The 22,871-nt window shown below is 45.0% G+C and overlaps 1 protein-coding gene across 6 annotated transcripts in view; it reads right to left on the reverse strand.

The window, feature by feature from the left end:
• The window catches only part of TANC1 (tetratricopeptide repeat, ankyrin repeat and coiled-coil containing 1), a 243,775-nt gene that overhangs the window by 36,332 nt on the left and 184,572 nt on the right, over positions 1–22,871 (reverse strand). For 3 of the 6 annotated variants that reach the window (XM_039237550.1, XM_039237554.1, XM_039237549.1), the window contains 8 exons: positions 21,190–21,312; positions 20,134–20,415; positions 19,175–19,332; positions 15,737–15,968; positions 14,458–14,624; positions 11,910–12,517; positions 5,544–5,652; positions 4,367–4,489 (listed from right to left, as the gene is read on the reverse strand). In XM_039237550.1, coding sequence (XP_039093481.1) covers positions 4,367–4,489; positions 5,544–5,652; positions 11,910–12,517; positions 14,458–14,624; positions 15,737–15,968; positions 19,175–19,332; positions 20,134–20,415; positions 21,190–21,312 — 1,802 coding nt within the window. The remainder of the gene's footprint in view (positions 1–4,366; positions 4,490–5,543; positions 5,653–11,909; positions 12,518–14,457; positions 14,625–15,736; positions 15,969–19,174; positions 19,333–20,133; positions 20,416–21,189; positions 21,313–22,871) is intronic. The other 3 variants (XM_039237555.1, XM_039237551.1, XM_039237552.1) reach the window with 2 other exon arrangements.

The following is a 22,871-nucleotide window of genomic DNA, read 5'->3' on the forward strand; positions in this document are numbered from 1 at the left end:
TAACACTTCGTCTGCTTCTTGGAAAAAACATTTCCTTTGTCAGAGTAATGCTGCTGGTATTTTTACCACTTAACCCCCAATCAGTCTGTGGCTCTTCCCTCAGCCCACAGTTCTTCACCCTGATGCATACCAAAACCACCTGGGAGCTGGAAAGTTTCCAGTGCTGGAGCCCCACCCTTGGAGATTCTGACTTAGCCCTGGTACCAAGAGCTCCCAAGTGACTGTAGTTAGCAGCCAGGGCTGTAAACACATCAGGTGATAAATGCAGCTACAAAGCATGGGCTCGCTCAGAGCCAGGCACCTTCCAGCTGTGTGATTTGGGGCATGCTGCCAACTGCCCTCAGCCTCAGTTCCCTCATCCGAAAAATGGAGATAACAGTTTCACCTCACTGAGTTGTTGTAAAGATTAAAAATGAACACGCCACACACACATCCATACAGCACTTAGCACAGCCCTCAGCATCTCCAGCATCTCGTAAGTCCTAAATAAATACTGTCATGGTCACAGTCACCTCTGGCAAAATCTTTAGAAGGGACAAGACCCCAGGTCCATGACCCCTGGGAGGCACAGAAGGGAGCTCTGCCCCAGGTGCCTGGCAACCCAGAGGTCTCCCTACCACCTGGCCCCAGCCCCTGCCATCACTCGCACAGAGCAGCAGAGAGATCTCCAGCTTATCTGAGGGGAGATGCAGGCAGCTCCTGTTCAACAAATGGCACATCTGAAAGTTCTCAGGTGCCTACAGCCAAGTCTCAGATCCCTGAAAGTAGGCAAAACCTAGTAGGAACAACTCCCTTAACCACTGTGAAAAAGAAAACCACAAGCCCAAAATGGTGTTACTTGGGCCAGTCCCAGTCACCAAACCGGTTGGGCCTTTTAATACCTAACCTGAATGCAGTTGCAACCTCCTCCAAAAATAAGTCTTAGCCTGTCAATAGGGAATTTTCTGTTTGGCACCAATGAGGTAATTGGTTACGGGGCTCTTCTCTCACAGGGTGCCTGGGTGGCTCAGTTGGTTAAGCATCCCACTCTTGATTTCAGCTCAGGTCATGTTCTCACAGTTCATAAGTTCGAACCAGCCCCGTGTCGGGCTCTGCGCTGGCAACATGGAGACTGCTTGGGATTCTCTCTCTGCCCCTTCCTGCCTCCTCAGAATAATAAACTTAAAAAACAAACAAACAAAAAAAAACCTTTCCATTTTGTACAACTCCTCAGGGTGCCCCTCTACTTGCTAAGTGGGATGGTGCCTAATTCATGAATCCCTTAATTAAGCCAATTCAATCTTTAAATTTGCTCAGCTGAATTTTGTTTTTTAATATCATGCAGAAGATGCCAAGTGTTTTTCCAAAAGTGTTAACATCTCAATGAGGTTTCTGATCACTCTCGGAGACAGGCTCTTTTGTTACCTCCATTTGAAAGGTGAGAAAACAGAAGCTCAGAGGGGTAAAGCACAGATTAGCTCTGGGCACAAAACTAATTACTGTCACAGCCCAGTGGCTGCAGCAGCTCTAGCTAAGAATACTCTGCCTTCAAGGAAGGGGTTTAATGGTTCATCCTATACATTTATTCCTAACCACATGGAAATTTCCTGATCATCGCCACTGCATAAGCTCTCCCTGGATAACATTTGGAAATGGCAATGTTATGTATAAACTTCTGGGTTTAATGAATGCAAGAAAATAAAAAAGGGGGTCCAGGGAGATAGGCAAAGCAATGTAATCATGCAAACAGAAGTGGCACTGGAGTCAAAGTTTTCCGAGCATACTGGAAGTTCACAGCAACACAACTGTTTCAAATGTGTATGGCCTATCATGTGGAATATGACCGGGTCCTTTCCACCAACGGAAGTCCGGCCAAAGTCCACGCCTAGTTCCTGTCTTCTCCCCTCCCTGCCTTTGGCTGAGAGAAGAATTCTCCCGAGTCCACAGCCTTGGGAAGGAAGCCCATGGCTTGCATCCACTCCGATGGTGCATGTGAGGAAACAACCCACGGGGTGGGAGCCCAGAGGCACTGGCAGCAAGGACCCCAGGGGGCTGGCTCTGGCCTGGTGAGGGGAGACGACTGTGTTAGAAATTACTGGCGTGCCAGTAAAATTAAAATTCATCTACCAAGTAATCATTCTAGGGCAAGTCACTTTAATTTACCAAAGTGGCAAACTGCAATTGCTCAAAATGACACTCATTCCTGTATGACAACACTTAATACTCTCTAAAAAAAGTTCCTTAATTGCATGCATAATTGTAAATTACTGTAATTTGTTCAAGATTCTGTGAAAACCTTTTTTTCCCTTGAAAGATAAAAGAAACAGAAGGATAATGGAAAGCCTTAAAATTCTATAACCAAGTTACAGAATTCTGAGCACAGTGTAGGAGCAGAGGACACGGGAATTCTAGAAAACAAAGTAACAACAAATAACTCCTAGAATTGAAAGTACGTTAAAAGGAAAGTCTATAGTCTTAGGGGGGTCAAGCTCATTACATTCTCATGCTGTACCTTTTAATTTGCTGTCTTAAAAACTTGTATTTGACAGGGTATAATGCTTTCCATTTACTTTTCTCCACATTAAAAGAGGAATTTCTGGGCCCATAATTCATTAAAGTAGTGAAAACAGATATTGCCATTTTTATTATTTCTTTCTTCCTCATCATGACAGAATTTTATTAATTACGGAGAAGTCAAAAGATATACTTGTAGCTGAAAGGAAAGATGAAACCATGTTATAGTAACCTCAACTGTCATTTCTAGAAGATCTAAGTAAAACAAAAATTCTTAATATGACTTCTTCACTATGATCCTCTCTGATCAGTAGGGGCTAATTCTCCTTAACTACAAAAACAGTTTCCCTGTCCATCCACCCTAGAAAACATGCATGTGGGCTCAGCCAGGACATAGCACTCACACCCACAAGTCCGGAAAGTGGGGGAGGGGGACAGAGCACAGGGTTCTTATGAGTGGTTCTCTACTGGTGCTTTGCTGTGAGGTGCCCAGCCAAGAGGGGAGTCAGGCTGAAATCCGGTAAGCCTAGAACCCTAACAGTGGGCCAAGTCTGCCCACATAAAGCAGTGCTTTTATACATGCAAAGACCCTGTCTGCATCCACCTGGGTGCAGTGGCCTTTCTCCAAATAGCACCAAGGCCCTGCCTGGAGCACCAGGGCTCTAGGGTAGCTGCTCCAGCTCACAGCACTCCCATATCCTTTATGACAAAGGGGCTCCTCTGTCTGCTCATTCTACCCTCTCTAAGCAGCAAGGAGGCAGAGGAGAAAGGAGGTGTTCTGCAAGTTCCATGCTCCCAGACACACGGCTGAGCTGAGGTGCTGAGGATGGGGTGAGCAGACAGTGGGGGAGGAGAGGTGCAGGAGTCTTCCTGGAGTTCCCCCAGGGCCCTCTTCCCAGGTGGGTCTGATGAAGGGAGGTGAAGAAAAGGGAAGAGAAATGCCCAGAAACCTCCAGGGCTTCGCATGTCCTTCCCTGTATGGCCACTTGCTTATACTCACCCTTCATGCTACTGGGGAGGCAACAGGTACGACTGTGTTCATGGCAGTGTTGGAAGGGGAGGACCTGGCTCCTTGGGAAACTCCCTCAGAGGTTCTGTATGCAGCAGGCATGTCAGGGCCTGGGGCTGAAAGGCCTGGAGTCTAGCGGACATGTCAAGTCGAAGACACTTATGATCTTTTTACTACTTTGCATCGAACAGGATGATTGTAAGCTGCTGTAACATAAACCAGGAATTCCCACACTTCTCTGTGGGAGTTAACCCTTCTTTGTTGGCCTTCATGTGTTTTAGATTCTCAGACTTGGTTAAAGGAGGAAGGAAAATCTACTCCAAAAAGCATGGCAGTGTACTGTGACATGATAGCCACTGATCACGAGGGAAGAAGCTCCTGACCCAGTAGCAGGTCGACCCCCTACACTTTGCTCAGTCACCAATGCACATGGACACACACCTTTACTTAGTTTTTCTCTGTGCAACCTTCGCTTTGTTGTCGCTCATCAATGCTTAATTTCCTATGAACCATAAAGACATAGTTCAGATTAGAAACCCAGGACAGTTTAAAAATCAATTTTCCCTAGAAATCTCCCTTGACCTTTGGTTTCCTCTGTGAATTGCTTTCTTATCACATCTGCTCTTAGACAGTCACCACATGCTCATGGGCAGCCCACATGTCCCTGCCCAGGAAAAAGCTAAACTTCTGCAGGACAACCAGTAATAGGGCATTCAAACCTGTGTGATTTGTATCAGGGGAAGAAGAATCATTAGAAGCTCCATCAGTTCCTCCGGCCATCACACAGTGCAGGGGACAGCAGGGCAGCTGGAGGAAAGGTGGTGGGGCTGGGGGCTCCGGCTCTCTGGGCAGAGGGTCGCTCACCTTCACATTGGGAGTGTAGAGATTCCTGAGAGAGGCCAGGGCAGCAGAGAGGCCCTCGGTGCTGTACCCAATCCACAGGGCTTGGAGGTGGCTCGAGGAGATTCCTGTCTTCTTACTGAGGCCCTGGAAGAAATCAGAGACAAGTGGGCCTCACGCTCTCTTTTCCCAGCTGCGTCAGGATGAAAGGGGTAGGCCCAGGAGGGCGCAGGCCGGCACTAACGCAGAGAAATGCCAAGGCACAGAGAATGCCTGCACGTGTAAGCCTGCCTTCCTGCCCTAAAACCAAGAATCCAGGAACTAGCCCACCTTTGCTGTGTACACTACACCTGAGGAAAGAGGTCAATGAAGACAAAGTTTCTTCTTATATAAGTTCTCCAGTCAAAGGAAGAATAAGATCTGTAATATCACCATTCTGTAACCCTTAGTGCAAAGTCCACGCAGAGAACAGTAGTGGCTGATTACATCCCACTAAGAGAAGCAAGCATGAATTCTTTACCTCCTGAAGGAAGAAATCCCCTACAGACTTACAGAGTTTAAACTCTAAGTATAACTCTAAAGTAATTGTGACACCCTGCAAAAACAAAAACAAGCAACAACCAAAGCTGAACCAGATTAAGCCTCTAGATACAAATAGCAAATGACATGGGAAGCCTGGGCGGCTCAGTCGGTTAAGCGTCAACTCTTGGTTTCGACTCTGGTCATGATCTCGAGGTTCATGGGCTTGAGCCCCATGTTAGGCTCTGTGTTGTCAGCTTGGGATTGTCTCTTTCCCCCCCTCTCCCTGCCCCTCCACCACCTGCACTTGCTCTCACACACTCTCTCCCAAAATAAACTTCAAACCAAACAAACAACTAGCAAATGACAGGAAATCCAGAGGAAAGAGAAACATGTTAAACTAGACCATGAAAAATAAGACCACCATCAGAAAATCCAGGCAGTATGAAGCTACACAGGTCACATAGCTCACATTCTTCAACAACTAAATAACGAAGAAACAAAAGGGAATGAAAGAAGTGGAAACTTCAGGTGAAAAGGAACTTTTTAAAAGAGATTTTAAGGGGGAAAAAGTATTGGGGGTCATGGAAGGCTCTGAGAGGGTTGATAAAACTGTTGAAAATCTCCAAAACCAAACACCTGAAATGACAACAAAACTCTTCTTCACGACAGTGTGTCCTACCTTGAAAATGTGTGCCTTCAGGATGTGATGGCCGAGCTCCATGGTCTGCTGGCGGTTCAGCTTGCCCTCTTGTCGAGAGAACATGAATGCCAGGAGAGCATGCCCATTCCTGGAACAAGAAACACAAAGCTTAGGAGCAAAAGACTCCATTCCACGAACTGTAGGCTCTCAGCTGTGAATCTCTCCACACCATTCTGGACTATTTTCCTGGTGCTTCAGCATTGCCAAACAAAATGGGTGAGAAGTTGCCTCTTTACAAAAGATGGCCAATGCTGTTTATTCTTCAAGTCATTTTAGGGCTTTCTCTAGATTCCCCTATCTCTGTGAAGTGACAAAGAAAGAAGCTCTAGGAGAAGGCAGGTCTTTATCTCTGGAACCACTCACTCACTGTCCCTCATCCATCATCTTCACCTTGTTTATTTATTTATGTCTGTCACAAAAAAGTCAATTCCATGGAACTAAGGGTCTTGCCTATGGCACATCAATAGTCATAATACCCAGAAAATGCCTAGCCCTTAGCAACCACTCAAATATGTACTTCTTTTATGGGTGGATGAACAGAGGGACAGGGACCATCACTGGACCTGGCATTCAGGTCTCCTCCTTAGCATAATCACCACTGGGAGTAGACCTGGCCAAAGGATAAGACCTGACAATGAGAAAGAGAAAAATCAAGCCATGCAAAGCAACAGCACATGCTCAGAAATACCTAGAATTCTAGGCTTGGATGGAACACAGTTCCTTGTTGGGGGGAGAAGCTAAGATGTACAAGCGGACTTGCTATGTCTGGGCACATGATCGACATTCAACTGACACCACCAATTAACCCCTCACTAACCCTTTCATGAAGGAGCCATCCTACCCATCACCCTCTCCACATCTGCAAGACTCATTCTGTCTTCTGTGAGATCTATGCCTCTGTCTGAGCCAATTTGTTTGGAAAAGATGCTAGGAGTTGCTTATTCTAACAGCAGTGACTTCTGTACAATGTGAATTATTTTCATTTCTATCAAGCTGACAACTCTGAGGTGCTGGGTTGTTTTGGAGGGAAAACAGGTAATGGTGGAGAAAAGGATGAATTATGGGAAAAAAATGCATTCTCCCAAATGTTTTCTGGTAGTTGCTAATCTAGATGATTAAAATCATGCATCATTTAAATAGTGTTTAGCTATCCAATTGCCTGCCTGTTTTTCAAATAGGTCATAAACTATGTTAGAGATGAAGAAATCAAGGCAAGTAGAGACCAAGAGACTGCTTTTTATACTTGAGTGTAAGGGATGACTTAAAAACACACTGACACTGAGTGTACAGTAAGGGACTGGAGCTATTCCACAGCACACAGTCTGTGCTTCTTTGCACACGTTCCACCTCCCAGACCTCAAGCTTGGGTTTTTCCCTCTCGGATGAGATTCTCCCATGTTCCCACCCCTCTTGCTTTCTCCCACCTTCCAGTGCTCCAGGCCCCATTCCCTCCCTAGTTCCCTAGTCCCTAGCCATGGGCAAGTACCAGGGTTCAACATCTGCCAGCCATGGCCTAAGCCATCCCCAGCCTCCCATTGAGGCTGCTCAACTCAATGGCCACACCAAGTGTGTCCACCACAAAGACATACAAGGCTAAGTACCATGGCAGTACCCCTAATGGGGAGATGACCATGCATCCTTCAGTGGCTGAATCAAAGGCTTCTAGAGATCTCAGCTAAGCACATGGCCTACTGCCTCTTTGAGAAGACAATTCACCATGTAATCACTAGATAACTGCGTTCCATTGCTCTATATCCCATTTGCTTTTCTTCCCTTCCTCCTAGATCATGTGGCCCTTTCTAAGTCTACCCACACTCATTAGTCTGTTCATTATATACCAGATGCAGAAACTTAGCTGAATTGTTTCATTAAACCGTACAACTCCACAAACCACTAAGCATCATAATTCCCAGCTTGTTTACATGAGAAAACAGAGGCCTGGACAGGTCAAATGATTTGCCCAAAAGATCAAATAGCTGGTGAACACCTGAGCAGAGATTTGAGCCACAGTCTACACAATGCAAGTGCCTAGTCTCTTTATGAGCACATCATGATGTCTCAATTCATTCACTCATTATTAACATCTACCTTGTAACTAGCACCATGCTTGATACTGAGGATTCCATGGGGAACAATATGAGGTGCTTCCCTGGAGGAGCTCTCAGCTACCAGAGGAGCACACTGTAAACAAGAGTCAGTAGAATGGAGCTCTGAATGGCTTCAATGGGAATACAGAGGAGACAAGTTGCCTGCACTCACTGCCCCCATCCCATTGCATTTCCAACGTCTCCTTCTTCATGGATTACGTTTCCCTACATTATCCCAACACCTTTCCAATAGCATCTCTATCTCCTATGTTAAAAACAAAACCCTTTCCCCACAAACAAATCCAAACCACTCCACCCTTCCACTTCTCATCCCAGAATGTTGGCTCTCTCCTCTTCCACCCCTCACAGCTGGATGGAAGGAGTCTCTAAGAATGTAGGACCTTCCTCCTACACTGGGAAGCCAAACTGTCTCTTAGTTCTCATCTTCTTCCACCTCTCAGCAGCTCTTGCACCTCAACCTCCTTCCTGAAATCCTGTTCCATGCCCCAAAGTCAGGAGCTCTCTTTCTGCTAACTACACTCCCGCACCAGGTCCCTCCTCCACCTCCCCATCAATGACGCCACATCTTCACCTCCAACTTTTCCAGCCATCAGACTCCCTCCGCCCCCACAACTGGAGCCAGGCATTTCTGCTGACCCCATCAGCTCAAGCTGCTGTAAGCAAAAGCCATCTCATGCCCTGCAAAATGTGCTCCACACCTCCTGTTTTCTTACCCTTCCAATGGACAGTGCCCCTCCTAGTTTCTGCAGCTTAACACCTTGATGTCCTCTACAGCTCCTCCTTCTCCTTGACTCTGCTCATAAGGCCAAGCTGTGCCCATGTATCTCGTGTCAGCAGAACCAGTCTCTACCCTGCTGCATCCCGACGCTAGGTCCACCAAGTCCTCGCTGCCTGTCACACAGGTCTTCATGCTCAAACCCTCCACACTCCTGCCCAGGTAGGCAGTCCACACTCTAGACCTAATCAATCGCAGGATCTCCAGAGATGACTGATTAAAGTCTCTCCCTAGCACATCCTCCTGTTAAGTCTTCCGTCCCATGACAAAAGCTCCAGCCAAACTAAGTTTGCCGTTGCCAAAACACAACCTGCCATTTTGACATGATGCCTTGAACAGCTCCTTCTGTGTGCAATAGCCTCTTTTCAACCTAATGAAATATTATCTGTTCATTCCTCAAGTCCATGACATGTAGAAAAGACAGCAGACAGGAGGCTGCTCAAGATTTTTAAATTCCTGATGTAATTCTAATGAACTCATGGACCCAGGAAATGATCATCAGTAGCTCCGAGAGACATGAAGACATTGCGTGCCTCCTGATGGAAGCAGACCTATCATCTATTAAGTATCCTTGCAAAAAGTATTTTAAGATAAAATCTGAGCAGACCTCCAGATTTAACTACCAATTTCAGGAAAAAGAGGTTATAAACACATTAAATACCATGAGAATGCAATCAGCAAAATTCAGATTATGGGAAACCATATAAGACAAATTACTCCGTTCTTTTTAAACAAATAAAATGCAAGGACAAAGCAGAAAGAGAAGGAGGAGTGAATCTATAGAATAAAAGGGGCACCGTAAAACACATTTTCATGAGCTTATCTGGATCCTGCTTCAAACATACTAGAAAAATATGAAGGAAGTGAAGAAATTTGAGCACAGCTAAACGTGTGATAATACTGATAAGTTAGTATTAATATTTTAGGTGTGGCAATGGTGTTGTGGTTAAGTGTGAAAATGTCTTTTTGAGGTACATAATCAGTTTCTTGGGGATAAAATGTCATGGTGTCTACAATTCATATCAGCAAAAGATGTCAGATGTAGTAAATATTGCAAAATGTGGATTATGTTTAAGTCTAGGTGATGTTCATGAAGACTCTAAGCAACTGACTCCTCATCTTTTTAACTCTGCTCCTGTAATTTTAACATAAGGAATAATCAAAACAGGGAAAAAAATTCTACTGCTTTCCTGCAAAGCACCAAGATATGCAGAATAGGTTGCTTTATTTATAAGTAACCCAGAAATAACTGCAAGGCCCCACAATAAAGGTAAAGTACATTATCATTTGCCTACTAGGAGGTGTGGACACCCATGAAAAATGATACTTTGCTAAGACTTCCAAACTGCTTGCTAAGCTACCTATGATGTATAAGCAAAAAAAAAAAAAAAAAAAAAAGACAGGATGGAAATTTTAGTAATATAGAAAAAACGATTTGGAGAATGTTTAAAATGTATGGAAATGGGCAGAAATAAAAAGCGAAACAATGGTCTCTGGGTACTGGGTTCTTTTTTTGCTGCTTCTCCCCAATTAGGACAAAATTACAACTAATTAGGGTGGGAAGAGAAATGCTACTCATCTTTCAAGGTCCAGCCTCAATGTCCTTATGTATGTGAAATGCTTTCCAAAAATGGTCTTCCCTAGCTGTAAGCCTCCCTTTCGTAAGGTCCATGTGCAGTGCTTTCTTCCCCCATGGTCACTTCCTCCCTCACCTGCCCTCTTGCGTGAGAAGCCCTTGAGAAGTGGCCCCTGTCCTAGGACTCTCTGAATCTGCCACAGTCCCCTGCATGTGGTGGATCCACAGAAACTTCTCTGAAATACACCCAGTAGTGTCCTTCCACCATCCCCATCTGCTGAATGAAATTCCAGAACTAAAGGGGTCTTGGGTAAATGCTGATGTGCACAATGCCAAGTAGTAACTGCTTACACTTTGCACTCTGTGTGTCTCTCTTGCCCTGGTCCAGTCCTGGTCCTTCCAGGGTTAAGTCCCCACACATGTTTATTGGAACACACCAGCACTCAGGAACCCACATTTCGGGTACACATCTGCTAGTCACTGCACAGTCAGCTCTGCCCCAAGCTGCTTTACCTCAATGCCACCCACCACCCAAACCAGAGTGATGCTTTACAGTGACTACAGTCCAACTACCTCTGCCTCAAACACTAGTGACAAATCACACCCCCTGTTGAAGTCTCTCAACTTGTTTTTATGTTTCTACAAACTCAACTTAGCCTATCTTCCTAGAAAATGATCTGACTTCACTAAATATGTCAAATATACTATGCCACACATTTTACCTAGGTATTACAGTCAGGCTAAATAATCGGGGAGTTACAGTTTGTTGCCTCAAACCAGACTCAAAAGAACAAATTTTTAGCCCAGTGTTATGTCAGAAAACAATAGTATCCACAACATGAAACAGCCAGACTCCTATGTGGTCAATGTCAAGTCAGTACTCATGGGCAAAAAGGTGGTGCAGCTTACAAATGCTTATTTCACCTCTTCATTCCTGGACCCCAGCATCTGGTCACATGTCCAGTCCAGCTCATAGGGTACAGTTTAGCAGCTTGCTGGACCTGGTAGAGTTGGGGGCAATTCTGACTCACAGATAGCAGAAACCATTCAAGACAGCAGTGACATAGGCAGGCAGAAGTGGTAGACAAGAACCCACCCTTACTGAAATGAAAGCATCTGCATCCTCAAATTCCCTGACCTTTCACTCTGACTAGCACGAGGCCACATGAGAGGCAGGCTTACCACCTTCCATCCCCTGAGCAGTGTGGAGAGTGGCGTCTTGGACCCAAGCTCCTGAGAATTCTCAACGGAACCTTTCACTCCCTAGATGCAGGTGCCATAGGACCATCTCATAAATGGGGCATCTGAGGTCTGAACCTGAACCCTGCTAACCCCAAACCTGTTACACTGCACTGAATCACAAGTGCAAAATAATCACAGCCAGCTGTGATTGCTGTGCTCCTTTCGGGGCCTGCAGACAAATCTGATTCCCAGAACAAGATGCTGCACGCCCAAGAGGGGCAGCAGTGATGCTGGGGGTCCGAGACAGCGCACAGACTTGAGGTGAGGAAGCTGGGCTGAGAGCAGCTTCCGGAGAAGCCTGCTATTCCCCACAGATGTACCACCCTGTGACTCCCATAAAGGCCACCAAGATCTAGAAGAGAATAGGCAGCGAAGCAAGGTCGCCAGGCATTGCCTAGCTTCTCTCTCATTGTATTTACTGAGAAATCCCAAAAATTCTAGCAATTAAAGGATGGAAGTTTTTCTTTAGTAGCAAGGTTTTCCACTGCACCCCTGAATTATTCATCCTGTTGTTGCCTTTCCATTGAAAAAGATGAATTGCTGGAGGGAGAGGAGGGAAAAAAGGGTGAATTGTGTTTGAAATCCCTTCTCCAGTGGCACATTAGACCCCCTGTAAAGAGCAGACAGGAAGCGGCCTGCCATACCTGGGCTCGCAAAGGAAGGCCGTGTTTTCGCCATCTGCTCTCCAAACAAGCCATTCCCTGAAGGACGGGTGGCAGAACATGCGCGTTTTGTCTCTCCTCTTAATGAGGAAGCAGGAGAGGGCATCCATCCTCTGCTGGAAGTCCTCCCATCCCTGCGCCCCTTGTATGTGGCCTGCGTTAACAGCCTGGAAGATCTGCTCATCTGTCATGGGGTGGAGGGATGCGAGGGCCACGTTTAGAATCGGAAGCGCTCTCTCAAAGGCGGACTGGGTCATGAACTTCATGTTGCACTGCAGCAGGTAGAGTTCAGACAGAGACACGGGCACCACTTTGTAGCTGGCACTTTTAATGACCAAGTGTCCCCTCTGAAAGAGGTCCAAGGTGAGTTTGAGGTACAGGTAGGAGCCGAGGCTCCGCAGCACCAGGTGGCTGCTCACTTTCCCGATAAGGGCGGCGTCGGCCTTGCCATTCAGGGAGATGTTGCTGAGGATGTCTTGGCTGCTGTGGACCCTGTGCTGGACATAGGCATGCAGGTCACTGTGAATGTCTTTGTTGTCCGGAAAGTCATCTAAGGAAAGCTTGATGAATGGCAGCGTGCTCACAATTTCCTGCAGGGGGAAAAAAACCCCAAAAACCCATGGTGTCACTCCACAGAGATTTCTTTTTTATGTCAGCTGCATTTCAAACCAGATTCACTAGTTTTCTTTCAAGGAGGATTTTCATGGATTACAGGGACTCATTGTTTTGTATTAAAACATGTAATAGGATAAGTTGAAGATAAAAAGCTTATGTGAAAGAAATCCTGATGTGAGATCGAATCAGTAATGGCTTTCCCGAGGCCCTCATCTGAAGACTCAGAGCCAAGCTAGATGTAAGAGCCCTGAGCAGACAATGGCAACCTGGCCATACGAGCACAGGGGCAGTGAGACCCTGAGGTGACCCGATACTCATAATCCTTACATTGTGCGAAGGTTATATAACAAGGACAGACACAGACCAGCACTGTGTGTCTAAGAACACGGCCAGACACCGAGATAAGAGGCATCCCTCTCTGTGCATCAGATACTGGGACTGTATAACCGAGCCAGGAAATCGGAGACGGTCCCTGCTCCCCGCCAGGCTGTACCAGAGCCACAGCCTACCTTAACCAGGGTGCCGTACTTCAGTACAGCCAACTATCATTGGTTAACTACTGTTCTTTCCAAGTAAATTTTTAAATTGAAGTATAACATACAAACTATAATTGCACAATGTCATTAATTTTCATAAAGTTAAATACATCTGTGCAACCAGCAGCTAGAAACAGAATGTCACCAGCTCTACGAAGCCCCATGGCCCTTTCCAACCCACCCCCGTGCAAAATATAAGCACTATCCTGACACCTAACAGCAGAGAGTTTTTGTTTTTTTCTTTAAACTTCCCACTAGCGTTTTTGAAGAATTTGACTCCATGTCCTCACTGAATTTAATAATTGCAGGGACAGGCTGAGTATACTCACTCCCATTTTACATGGATGCTAACCAAACCCTGCGAAAATTTAAACAGCTAGTACAGAAAATATAGGACTCCTGTTCCTTTGCTCTATCGATTGCCAAATTCCGCTTAATGCGTGATAAATGACTGCAAAGGGTATAAATCAAATGGCCATAAAAACAAACATCAAGCTTAGCTGAGGCCTAATGCCACATTTAATGAGAAAAGAAAAGAACCCAAATGCTATTTTTAAATAGAATCATCATAAAAGGGCAAAAATCAAAATCTAAGAGTAATGTCATTACTAAAGAAGGACAGGGGTAGAGGGAAGGAGTCAAAGGTTGGTAAGATATAATTTGTGTTCAAATGAGGGGAAAGATGAGGAAGAGATTTTTTAAAAAACACCACTTTATCTCACTACAAGTGATACCTTATGTTGAAGTTCTATGAAAAATGGACCTTCTTTCAGAATAGGCCTTAAAAATCTTTCCTTCCAAGAAAGAGAGAGAGAGAGAGAGAGAGAGAGAAAGAAAGAAAGAAAGAAACAAAGAAAGAAAGAAAGAAAGAAAGAAAGAAAGAAAGAAAGAAAGAAAGAAAGAAAGAAAAAGAAGAAGAAGGAGAGAGAGAGAGAGAAGGAGGAGGAGGAGGGAAGGAAGAGAAGGAAGGAAGGAAGGAAGGAAGGAAGGAAGGAAGGAAGGAAGGAAGGAAGGAAGGAAGGAAGGAAGGAAGGAAGGAAACAAACAAAGTACCACTGCAATTCTACACAAGTAACTACAGGAAATAACTTTAAACTCTAGTAGACAAACTGAGTTACATTCAGGGCTGGACACTTGCATTTTGGAAGTGCAGGGACAGTGCAATGCTAAGAGGAGACTTTCCTGACACCTTGATTCCTGTGCCTTGGAAGGTAAAAAGGTCAGAATTTCACCCATCTGGGGCTTTGTGGACTACATATTTCAAAGTCCTAATGTAGTTTTCAATTCAGCACCTAAATGCTTTATAACAGTTTATATCGTTAATCACTATAAAATACTGGTATGAGGTCTTAGAAAGAGACTGGAGAATTCTTTCTCACCTGAAAATTTGCTCTTACGGTCACAATCAGCTTCAACCAGGCAGGAAACTTAGTAATAATTTTGGTAATAAAAGAAGAGAGCGTATCTCCATAGTCAGGCTTATGAAACTCTGCTTCGTTTAAGCCGTCTATCAAGATAATGTATTCTTCTTCAGGAATTTTCTGCTCTAAAGGATAAAATAATTTTTTAATTAAGAAATTACACATTTCTAGAAAGTGGCACCTCGCAGTGGATCTTAGTGTTAGGAAAAGGTAAAAATACATATTGCAGAAGAAATGGTTTTCAGAGAAGCATATTTTCTATTAAATTTATAATGAAAACCAGAGCAGATGGCCAAGAGAAAAACAAATCTCATAAAACAGTTTTCAGAAACATATTCATTACACACATTAGCAGGATCTCACCCATGGATATGATACAGTTAGCTCTTTGTAAACTCCTGTCACTGGGGTGAGCTATAGCTAAGATAACTGGCATATATGGAGATTAAATCTGGAAAAGGATGCTAGGGACCCTCAAAAGCCAAGCATCTGGCCCAACACACACAGCCAGCCAGTGGTGAGAACCTCGCTTTTATAGACTCCTAGAACAGGGCTTTTTCCCACAAGGCTGAATCTAGTTTTCCATTTATTAGCACCAACTTTCTGCCCAAGAAACTGAGGGGAAATGATGACAGATCTGTTTCAATCCCCTTTCTCTGGCACTTTCTGGCAGAAGTGATATGCAGGCTGGTAAATTAGCTCAAAAGGTGAGGAATGAGGAGAAGAAAGGATAAGAAATGAACAGCCCATAATAGCATTAATGTCCCCTACCTTGTCAAATATTTCAAGGACCAAAAAAAAAAAAAAAAATCAAATGACCACTTCTAGAAAAGCCTTTAGGTTCAATTCAACTGAGCAGAGCCCCTGAAAAAATATATGCTGGCAAGTTCCCCAATCAACCAAATTATTCCCTCACCAGGTAGGAATATAAAACATGCAGGCAACAGTTTATAGGGCATAAGTCATCTAGATAACCTATGGTTACAAATTAGCTACTCTGGAAATATTCAACTGATGAGTTAATTCTTTATTGGAGACGTTTCTTTTAAAACTACACCATTCAAGAAGGAAGGAGGGACCTTGGGGAGATGGTTCTGAGGAAGAGAATAAGCAGTACACAGATGTACCCACATGCTCTCCTGGCACCCACCCTCACCCCATCCAAGTGCTCTGAGGACTGTCCGGGGACTCTGGACTCCTAACGAGAGACAGGGTGTGGGTGGCTGCTCAGAAGTACCGTTTCTCAGGCTTGTGAGCGGTTCTAGCACTCCTCTCCTGAAGGCAGCCACCGGGTCCTGCACGCAGGACCGGAGGCTCAGCATGCTCTGTAGCTGGGGCTCCCTAATCAGCAGGTCTCTGTAGGCGGCCAACTGATGGGACCGGCACAGCAGAGCTGCAATGCTGTGCACAAACTCCGGCACCAGGCACGTGTACGTGTTGTCAGCTTGGCAGTAGTGGTAGGCCACGACCTGTGCGGGAAGCAGAGCCATCAGCATTACCCACCCATCTTCACATGCTCCCTCCACTATGCCAAACACATGCAATGCTCCTATCTGCCACAGGAATGAAATACCCCAACACTGAGTCATTATTTAACTTAACTGTTTCAGGTATTCTTTCTTTCATTCACATGGTTTGCCACGTTCTGGGCAGACTCTTAATTGCAGCCACAAATCCATCTTGATTAGCACTAAGATCAGCACAACTTACTCTGCATCCAAAATAATGAATAAGGCTCATTCATAAAACCTAAAGCCAATCCTGGCTTAAAGCATTTCTGAATAATCCCAATGTACTCAACATCCAGAAGTGCTACATTCACTTCATTCCTGCTTTCAAAAACAGCAGCATTTCCGCGGGAAACTCTTGCTGCTCCCCAAAACCAGGCAAAATAGGAAAGTTAAGCAGGGAGTCACAGGTGCTTTTCTAAAAAAATGTTTATTTATTGGGATGCCTGAGTGGCTCAGTCAACTGAGCATCTGACTTCAGCTCAAGGTCATGATCTCAAGGCTTCTGAGTTCGAGCCCCGGGTCAGGCTCTGTGCTGACAGCTCAGAGCCTGGAACCTGCTTTATATTCTGTCTCCCTCTCTTTCTGTTCCTCCCCTGCTCATACTCTGTCTCTCTCTCTTAAATATAATTTTTTTTTAAATTTATTTCTGAGAGAGAGAGACAGCCTGAGCAGGGGAGGGTCAGAGAGAGAGGGAGATACAGAATCCGAAGCAGGCTCCAGGCTCTGAGCTAGCTGTCAGCACAAAGCCCGACACAGGGCTCAAACCCACGAACCGTGAGACCATGATCCGAGCTGGAGTCGGACGCTTAACCGACTAAGCCACCCAGGCGCCTCTTAAATATAACTTTTTAATGTTTATTTATTTTGAGAGAGAGAGAGTGCAAGCAACTCTGCACACACACGGGTGCATGCATGCAGGGGAAGGGTAGGGAGAGAGAGGAAGAGAAAGAATCCAAAGCAGGCTTCTGCACTGTCAGTGTAGGGTTTGATTCCACAAAGGTGATCATGACCTAAGCTGAAATCAAGAGCCAGACATTTAACGGACTGATCCACCCAGGCATACCCACAGCTGCTTCTCTTTCCCAGGCAGGAGGGCTGGCAGCCTAGCTCAAACCCTTAGCCTCCTCCCCACACACACACCAGACACTGGAGATACTCAACAGTAACAGAATTTGAAGGACCACAATCAGAAATCACCAAATGTCTGCCTATAATATAAAGAGACATAGAGGAGAGAGGTCCCTGCCCAAGTACTGAGGGGATGAGGAGGGATGCCTTTGTTGGGATGGATTTGAATAGGCAGCAGACTACTCGTTAGAGACCCCAGGGAAAGTGCCAGGTGCAGAACTATCCTGAGAGAAGAGCTCTGTAGATGTATGAAAACTCTGATACCTTCCCATGTGAGAATAAGAGGAGGAATAGGGAGTATGAGGGAAGGAAGGTGAAAAAAGTAAAAATGTATTTGTGCAAAGTGCCTTCTGTTCTCCAGAAGGGTAGGCGTGCCTGCTGTCCCCCTGAGCTCCTCACAACCCTGCGTCACCAGGTCTGCTTCACAGCTGTGGGCAGAGCACACAGGTTAAATGCCTCGCCAGGTGACAAGGGCAGTCAGTGAAAGTTCCAGGATTGGATTCCAGGTCTGTAGACTCTTAAAAGCAAGTGGCAAGAGTAGACGTGGCCAAGTTGGAACTATTGTGTGACTTCTGTTTTAGATTAAAATTATCATCAACACCGTGAGGAAAGCTGATTGCTCTTCCACTTCGCCCTGGTAAGATTAGCAGGAACACAGCAGGACCCCCGAGCCTGTAGAAACCAGCAATAAGACAGGCCGCACCATGGTCAATGGAAAGCCCTGTGTTTGACTGAAGTCAACCCAACAGTGGGCCATGAAAGCAATCTGGAGCCACAACGGCGTGTTTTCATTTCATAAGGTTAGTTTTATAGGCTGCGAGAATACTGTGATGCTTTTGCTTCAGTTATGTGTTGAGTATGTGCATGTACCAGGTCTTCCGTGTAAAACATATCTCTTACTGCAGGTCACGAAGTGGTTTGAAAAACCAGTGTAGCGGGGTGGCTTTGAAGTCTGCACTAGATCCCTCATCTCAAGTCACTCATTTATTACCAGAGGACTGCCGTGAATCGGTGGGTGGAGCTGCCTACACCAGTGAGGAGCAGCTCTCACCAGAGAAGGAGAAGCAAGAGCAAGGATCTGGGGCCAAAAAGCCCTCTTTTCAGTCTCCTGCATCAAACTCACCCTCAGGGGTTCCTTACGAGATGCTCCTGGCACTGTCCACCTCGCGTTCCCCAGCTCTGCCTGCCCACACCGCTACTGCCCAGGAAGACCCCAGCAGGTCACTAGGAGTGAGAGATGTAACTGTTCTAATGCACAGGGTGGCTTATGAACTTGTGACAGATGCTGAGTGGATGGAAAATTTCAGAAGGACCCTGATGACCGTGAAGCTACAAAGAGAAAGTCAGCCAAGTCTCTTTTATAACATCACAAGAAACCTTTGAGAGAGGGATGCAGGGAACCAATGTCCCCAGGCAACAGAGCACAGGTGTGGTGACCTGGGTCATGTTCAAGGCTCCCAAGTGAAGGACAGCACATGCTTGTAAGGATGAATTTGTGGCACCTGTGATACCACCTGCTACTTTGAGGAATTCTTTCAACCCACTGTTGTTGTTGCTTGTTTAATGTTTGTTTATTTTGAGAGAGAGAGAGAGACAGAGTGTGAGCGGAAGAGAGGCAGAACGGAGGGAGACACAGAATTTGAAGCAGGCTCCACGCTCTGAGCTGTCAGCACAGAGCCTGATGCAGGGCTTGAAACCTACAAACCGTGAGATCATGATGTGAGCTGAAGTCGGCAGCTTAATCAACTGAGCCACCCAGGCACCTCTTAATCCTTGTTTAAGATGAATGAAAGTCCACTGCCAGTGTCTGGAGATATTTATTTCCATTAATACCTTGGAGTACTTGATCACTATTTTATCAAAAGCTACATTTTTACATTAAAGAACAACCTCTGTTTCAGATCCCTTTTTCTATTCCTTTCCCAGAAGCCAAACTAACAAATCTCTCTCTCTCTCCTTCCCTCCCTCCCTCCCTCTCCCTCCCTCCCCCTCCCTCCCTCTCTCTCTCAGGGTCCCCTAGAGCAGGAGCACGTTACCTTAGAGGCGAGGTATTTCACTGCATCCTCTCTTGGTCTCTGGTTCTCAGGAGTGTCTGACCCAGACCCAGGGGGTGTTTTAGTCATGTTGGTAACACCTGCAGAAGAGCTCGGTGAAAGCAACGGAGTGAAAGGAAGATCCTGGGAGGAATCTGAAGCTGCAGAGAAAGAGGCCAATTTCATCATTACAACATCAGAACAGGGGTACGGTTGAGACAGTGAACAGATTTCTTGATTAGACCCAAAGAGTGTTTTAATAGGTAATGAGTGAACAGCGTCCCGAATGCAAAGGTCCAAAGGAGAACACACAGTGTCCCTCTTAGCCCTGCCTCCTATCCACCCAGATACCCTCCCGGGAGCACTGCTCTTTCTGGTTTCTTTACACACACACACACACACACACACACACACGTGTATATATATGCATATGCATATATATGTATAAATATTTTATGGTTCACTGTTCCTGTTCACCATGTTAGAGATACTTTCTTTTAATGGGTTTATTATACATAAAATAAGATGTGATTAGTCAAATATTTGGCTGCTCCATCCCATTTTAAGTTAGTTTTATACTTTGAGTAAGTCCAGCATAGAGGACAAAGGCTGTATGGAGCAGGGTACGAAAGAATTGTGCACAGATTCCTCCTGGCCTTTTCTGCCAGGAGCCGAACCCCCTTGGTTTTAAGACCCAAAGTCTCCAGGGCACCTGACCAGGAATCACAGGCCCTACAGCTGAGACCAGACCAGGGAAGGCTGTTCTCATCGCAGGTGATGGCTCCCTGGGTGCCAGGATGGATGGAAAGGTTCAAACAGGTCTCCCACTGTGCTGGCAGACCAGGTATGGGAGCTGGAACAACGTGAGGAAAATGGAGAATGTCTATTTACCCCACTGCAATGTCCCCCATCTACCTGACATGAATATCATAAACTAGACAAGCGGTTAAGCATGCACATACTTTTCGGTGGTGAACTGGGGCTGCTGGAAGCAATCTGCCTCATGCGGCTTCCATGGCAGCTAAGCGCCACCAACTTAGAAATGATTGCGGTCTTCCCAAAGCCCACATTTCCAACTACCACGGCGCCTCTGTTTTCTGTCAGTTCTGTGTTCCTCAAGTTTTCTTCTATCTGGTGAAAGAGCCAATCCCTTCCCACAAACACAGAGTCCGTTGTTATGCTTGGTACTTCAAACAACAGAGGTTTCAACAAAATGTCCTGTGGCTTGTAGGGAGCAAATCGTGCTTAGGGAAAAAAAGAAAAAAAAAGATAATTATTTTAGAAGAATGTCATAATTTTATACACTGATATACTTAGTATTAGCCTTTAGTTTTACCCTACAAGGGATCTGTATTTCCAGTCTGGTTTCTATGAATACTTCTGTAATATCTCATTTAAAATCCCCTGTTGGTTTTACAAAGGGTCCTATTAAAATGACTTGCTAGTTCTTTAGTCATGACTCAGGGCAGACATGCAGAGCATTAGAAAAAGGGATTCAAGTGGCCAGACCAGGTCTCATCAGTTTGTCTGAAACAGTATGTAGGACAGGTTTCTTCCGCTACTGTGTGAGTCAAGTGAAAATGTTTTCCAGGAGAGAGGGTCCCAGCTCTCATCTGGGTGTGATGGTGCGTGGCCCCTTCGGCAAGGCTCCTGACCACCCGACTGTGCGTTATGGGTAGACATAGGAGGTGGCCAATAGTTCAGGGAAATGAAACAAAGTGGACTCCATGTGGGTCCCAAAAAGTATCTAGTGAGTGTTAAATTATTCCTCATTCCAAAATAACATGCTGCAGAATCATTTTTCAACTCCAGAAATGAGTTCATCACACATATTTTAAGGAAGAAGCCCAAAACTGTTAAAGAATGGCCTCTTGGCACATTTAATGAACTTTCAGCACACACACAATACACATCATGGTTTTAAATGAGCTGGCTTAAATGCTGGTTATCCCAGATCATCAATGTTGAGTGAATGTGCTCATTATATCCATTATCCCAGCAGATGCAAAGATAAGTACCTTTAACTTCCTGTGCCCTACCTCCGGCTGTATTGTGCCACGGCAATCTAATTGACGTTCGAAGAGGGGCATTTCTCTGCCCATCTAAATAACTCAGATCCTCCAACTTGGTTGAGCTTGTTGCTGTAATATTAAACTGAAGTTTAGTCTTTTCAAAGTTGATTTTAATATCATACCCAAACGACTACAAATTATAAATTACTAGGCAATTCCATTCAGGCCTTCAATTCACTTCAAGGTAATTTGGGTTTTGTCTGCCCTCCCCAGCTTATTTTTCTGGCAATGAGTTCACCGGAAACTGGTAAAAACCAAGTGTTCTTCATTCTTAAAATGAAGTTGTGCTAGTATGGTTGCCAGAATTCTCCATCATTCCTGGAAAGAGACAGACTTCCCCAAAAATTTTTATGAAGAAACTTGACCATCACATGTCACTCAGTAAAGCTGCAGTACTTACTGCAGACACACAGCACGGTCCCAGAGCTCTTTCCCTGAAACTCTGTGGAGAGCCTTCTGCTGTCGCTGCAATTCCAACCTTGTTAATTAAGGGAGGAGATTCTGCTGTACAATTCTCAGTGCTCAGAACAGTAAAAGTCAGCTCTGGACAGTGAAAGGAGCCATGTGGATTTCATCAGAAATAAACATATTCCTAAGCTTTATATTTTTTATGTATATATTATATACTATATCATATGTGTATTTTTAAATATTCTACAAACAAGTAATATTATCTCTGATCAAATCAGTAAGAGTCACAGCATACAGCTACCACTTAAAAAGCATTAAAGGTGCATTCAAGATACATACAAGTTGGATTATAAAAATAACCAATACAAAATAATGTTGCTAATTCTTAGCAAATCTTAACAGCAAATACACAGTATGTTTTTGCCCTAAAAGGAAAAAAAGAAGAGCCTCCTCTTATTTACATATAGATCCTAGGTCACAATGAGAGAATTCTAAATAAAATTCACCTAATTTGTGGGTTAAGTGGCCCAACATAAGTTACTGCTGATCCTACACATAGAATTCTTTTCCAGGATAATAAAATATAGGCATCATTTTCGGGCAAATGAATAGGGAGCATGAGTTTCATTCCAAGGGCTAAGGCTTCTAAGGACTGTTGAAATCATTAGTGGGACCAAGTTTCAAGGAAGAGAAGGCAAGTTGTACCATCTGTCTGCTGAAAGCCTTCTGGCTGCACAGCACCCAGCCACTGACCAGCACCATCTACCCAATCTCACTATTTTCCCTCCTGAGGCTTACATCATTGTTAGCACACACACACACACACACACACACACACACACACCCATTCAGTAAGCACCTGGGTGGCTCCAAGGCCTGGCTATGTGGTGGCGTGTCCCCTCTTGCCACGTTCCCCAAACAGCAATCCACCCCATGCCCTACTCACTTTCCCAGTGCCAGGAGAGACATGTGATGCCTTGACTTCACAACAGCATACATTTATAATCCTGTATCCCTTTGGTGTATATCCACAGCCTGTGTACACATCATGTGCATGCTAATGTCAATATTCCACACAAATCTTCCCCTTTAAAAAGATTCAGCTAATTCCTTACGTAGGACTTCCACATGGGCCTAATTTATGGGAATCCAATGGCAGCCTCTAGTTTTAATCTAGGTCCTTCACAAGCAGGGTATGTGAAACTTCCCGAAAGGCC

The sequence above is a fragment of the Hyaena hyaena genome, unplaced genomic scaffold, assembly GCF_003009895.1.
Source record: "Hyaena hyaena isolate Hyena2069 unplaced genomic scaffold, ASM300989v1 scaffold_126, whole genome shotgun sequence".
Lineage (NCBI taxonomy): Eukaryota > Metazoa > Chordata > Mammalia > Carnivora > Hyaenidae > Hyaena > Hyaena hyaena.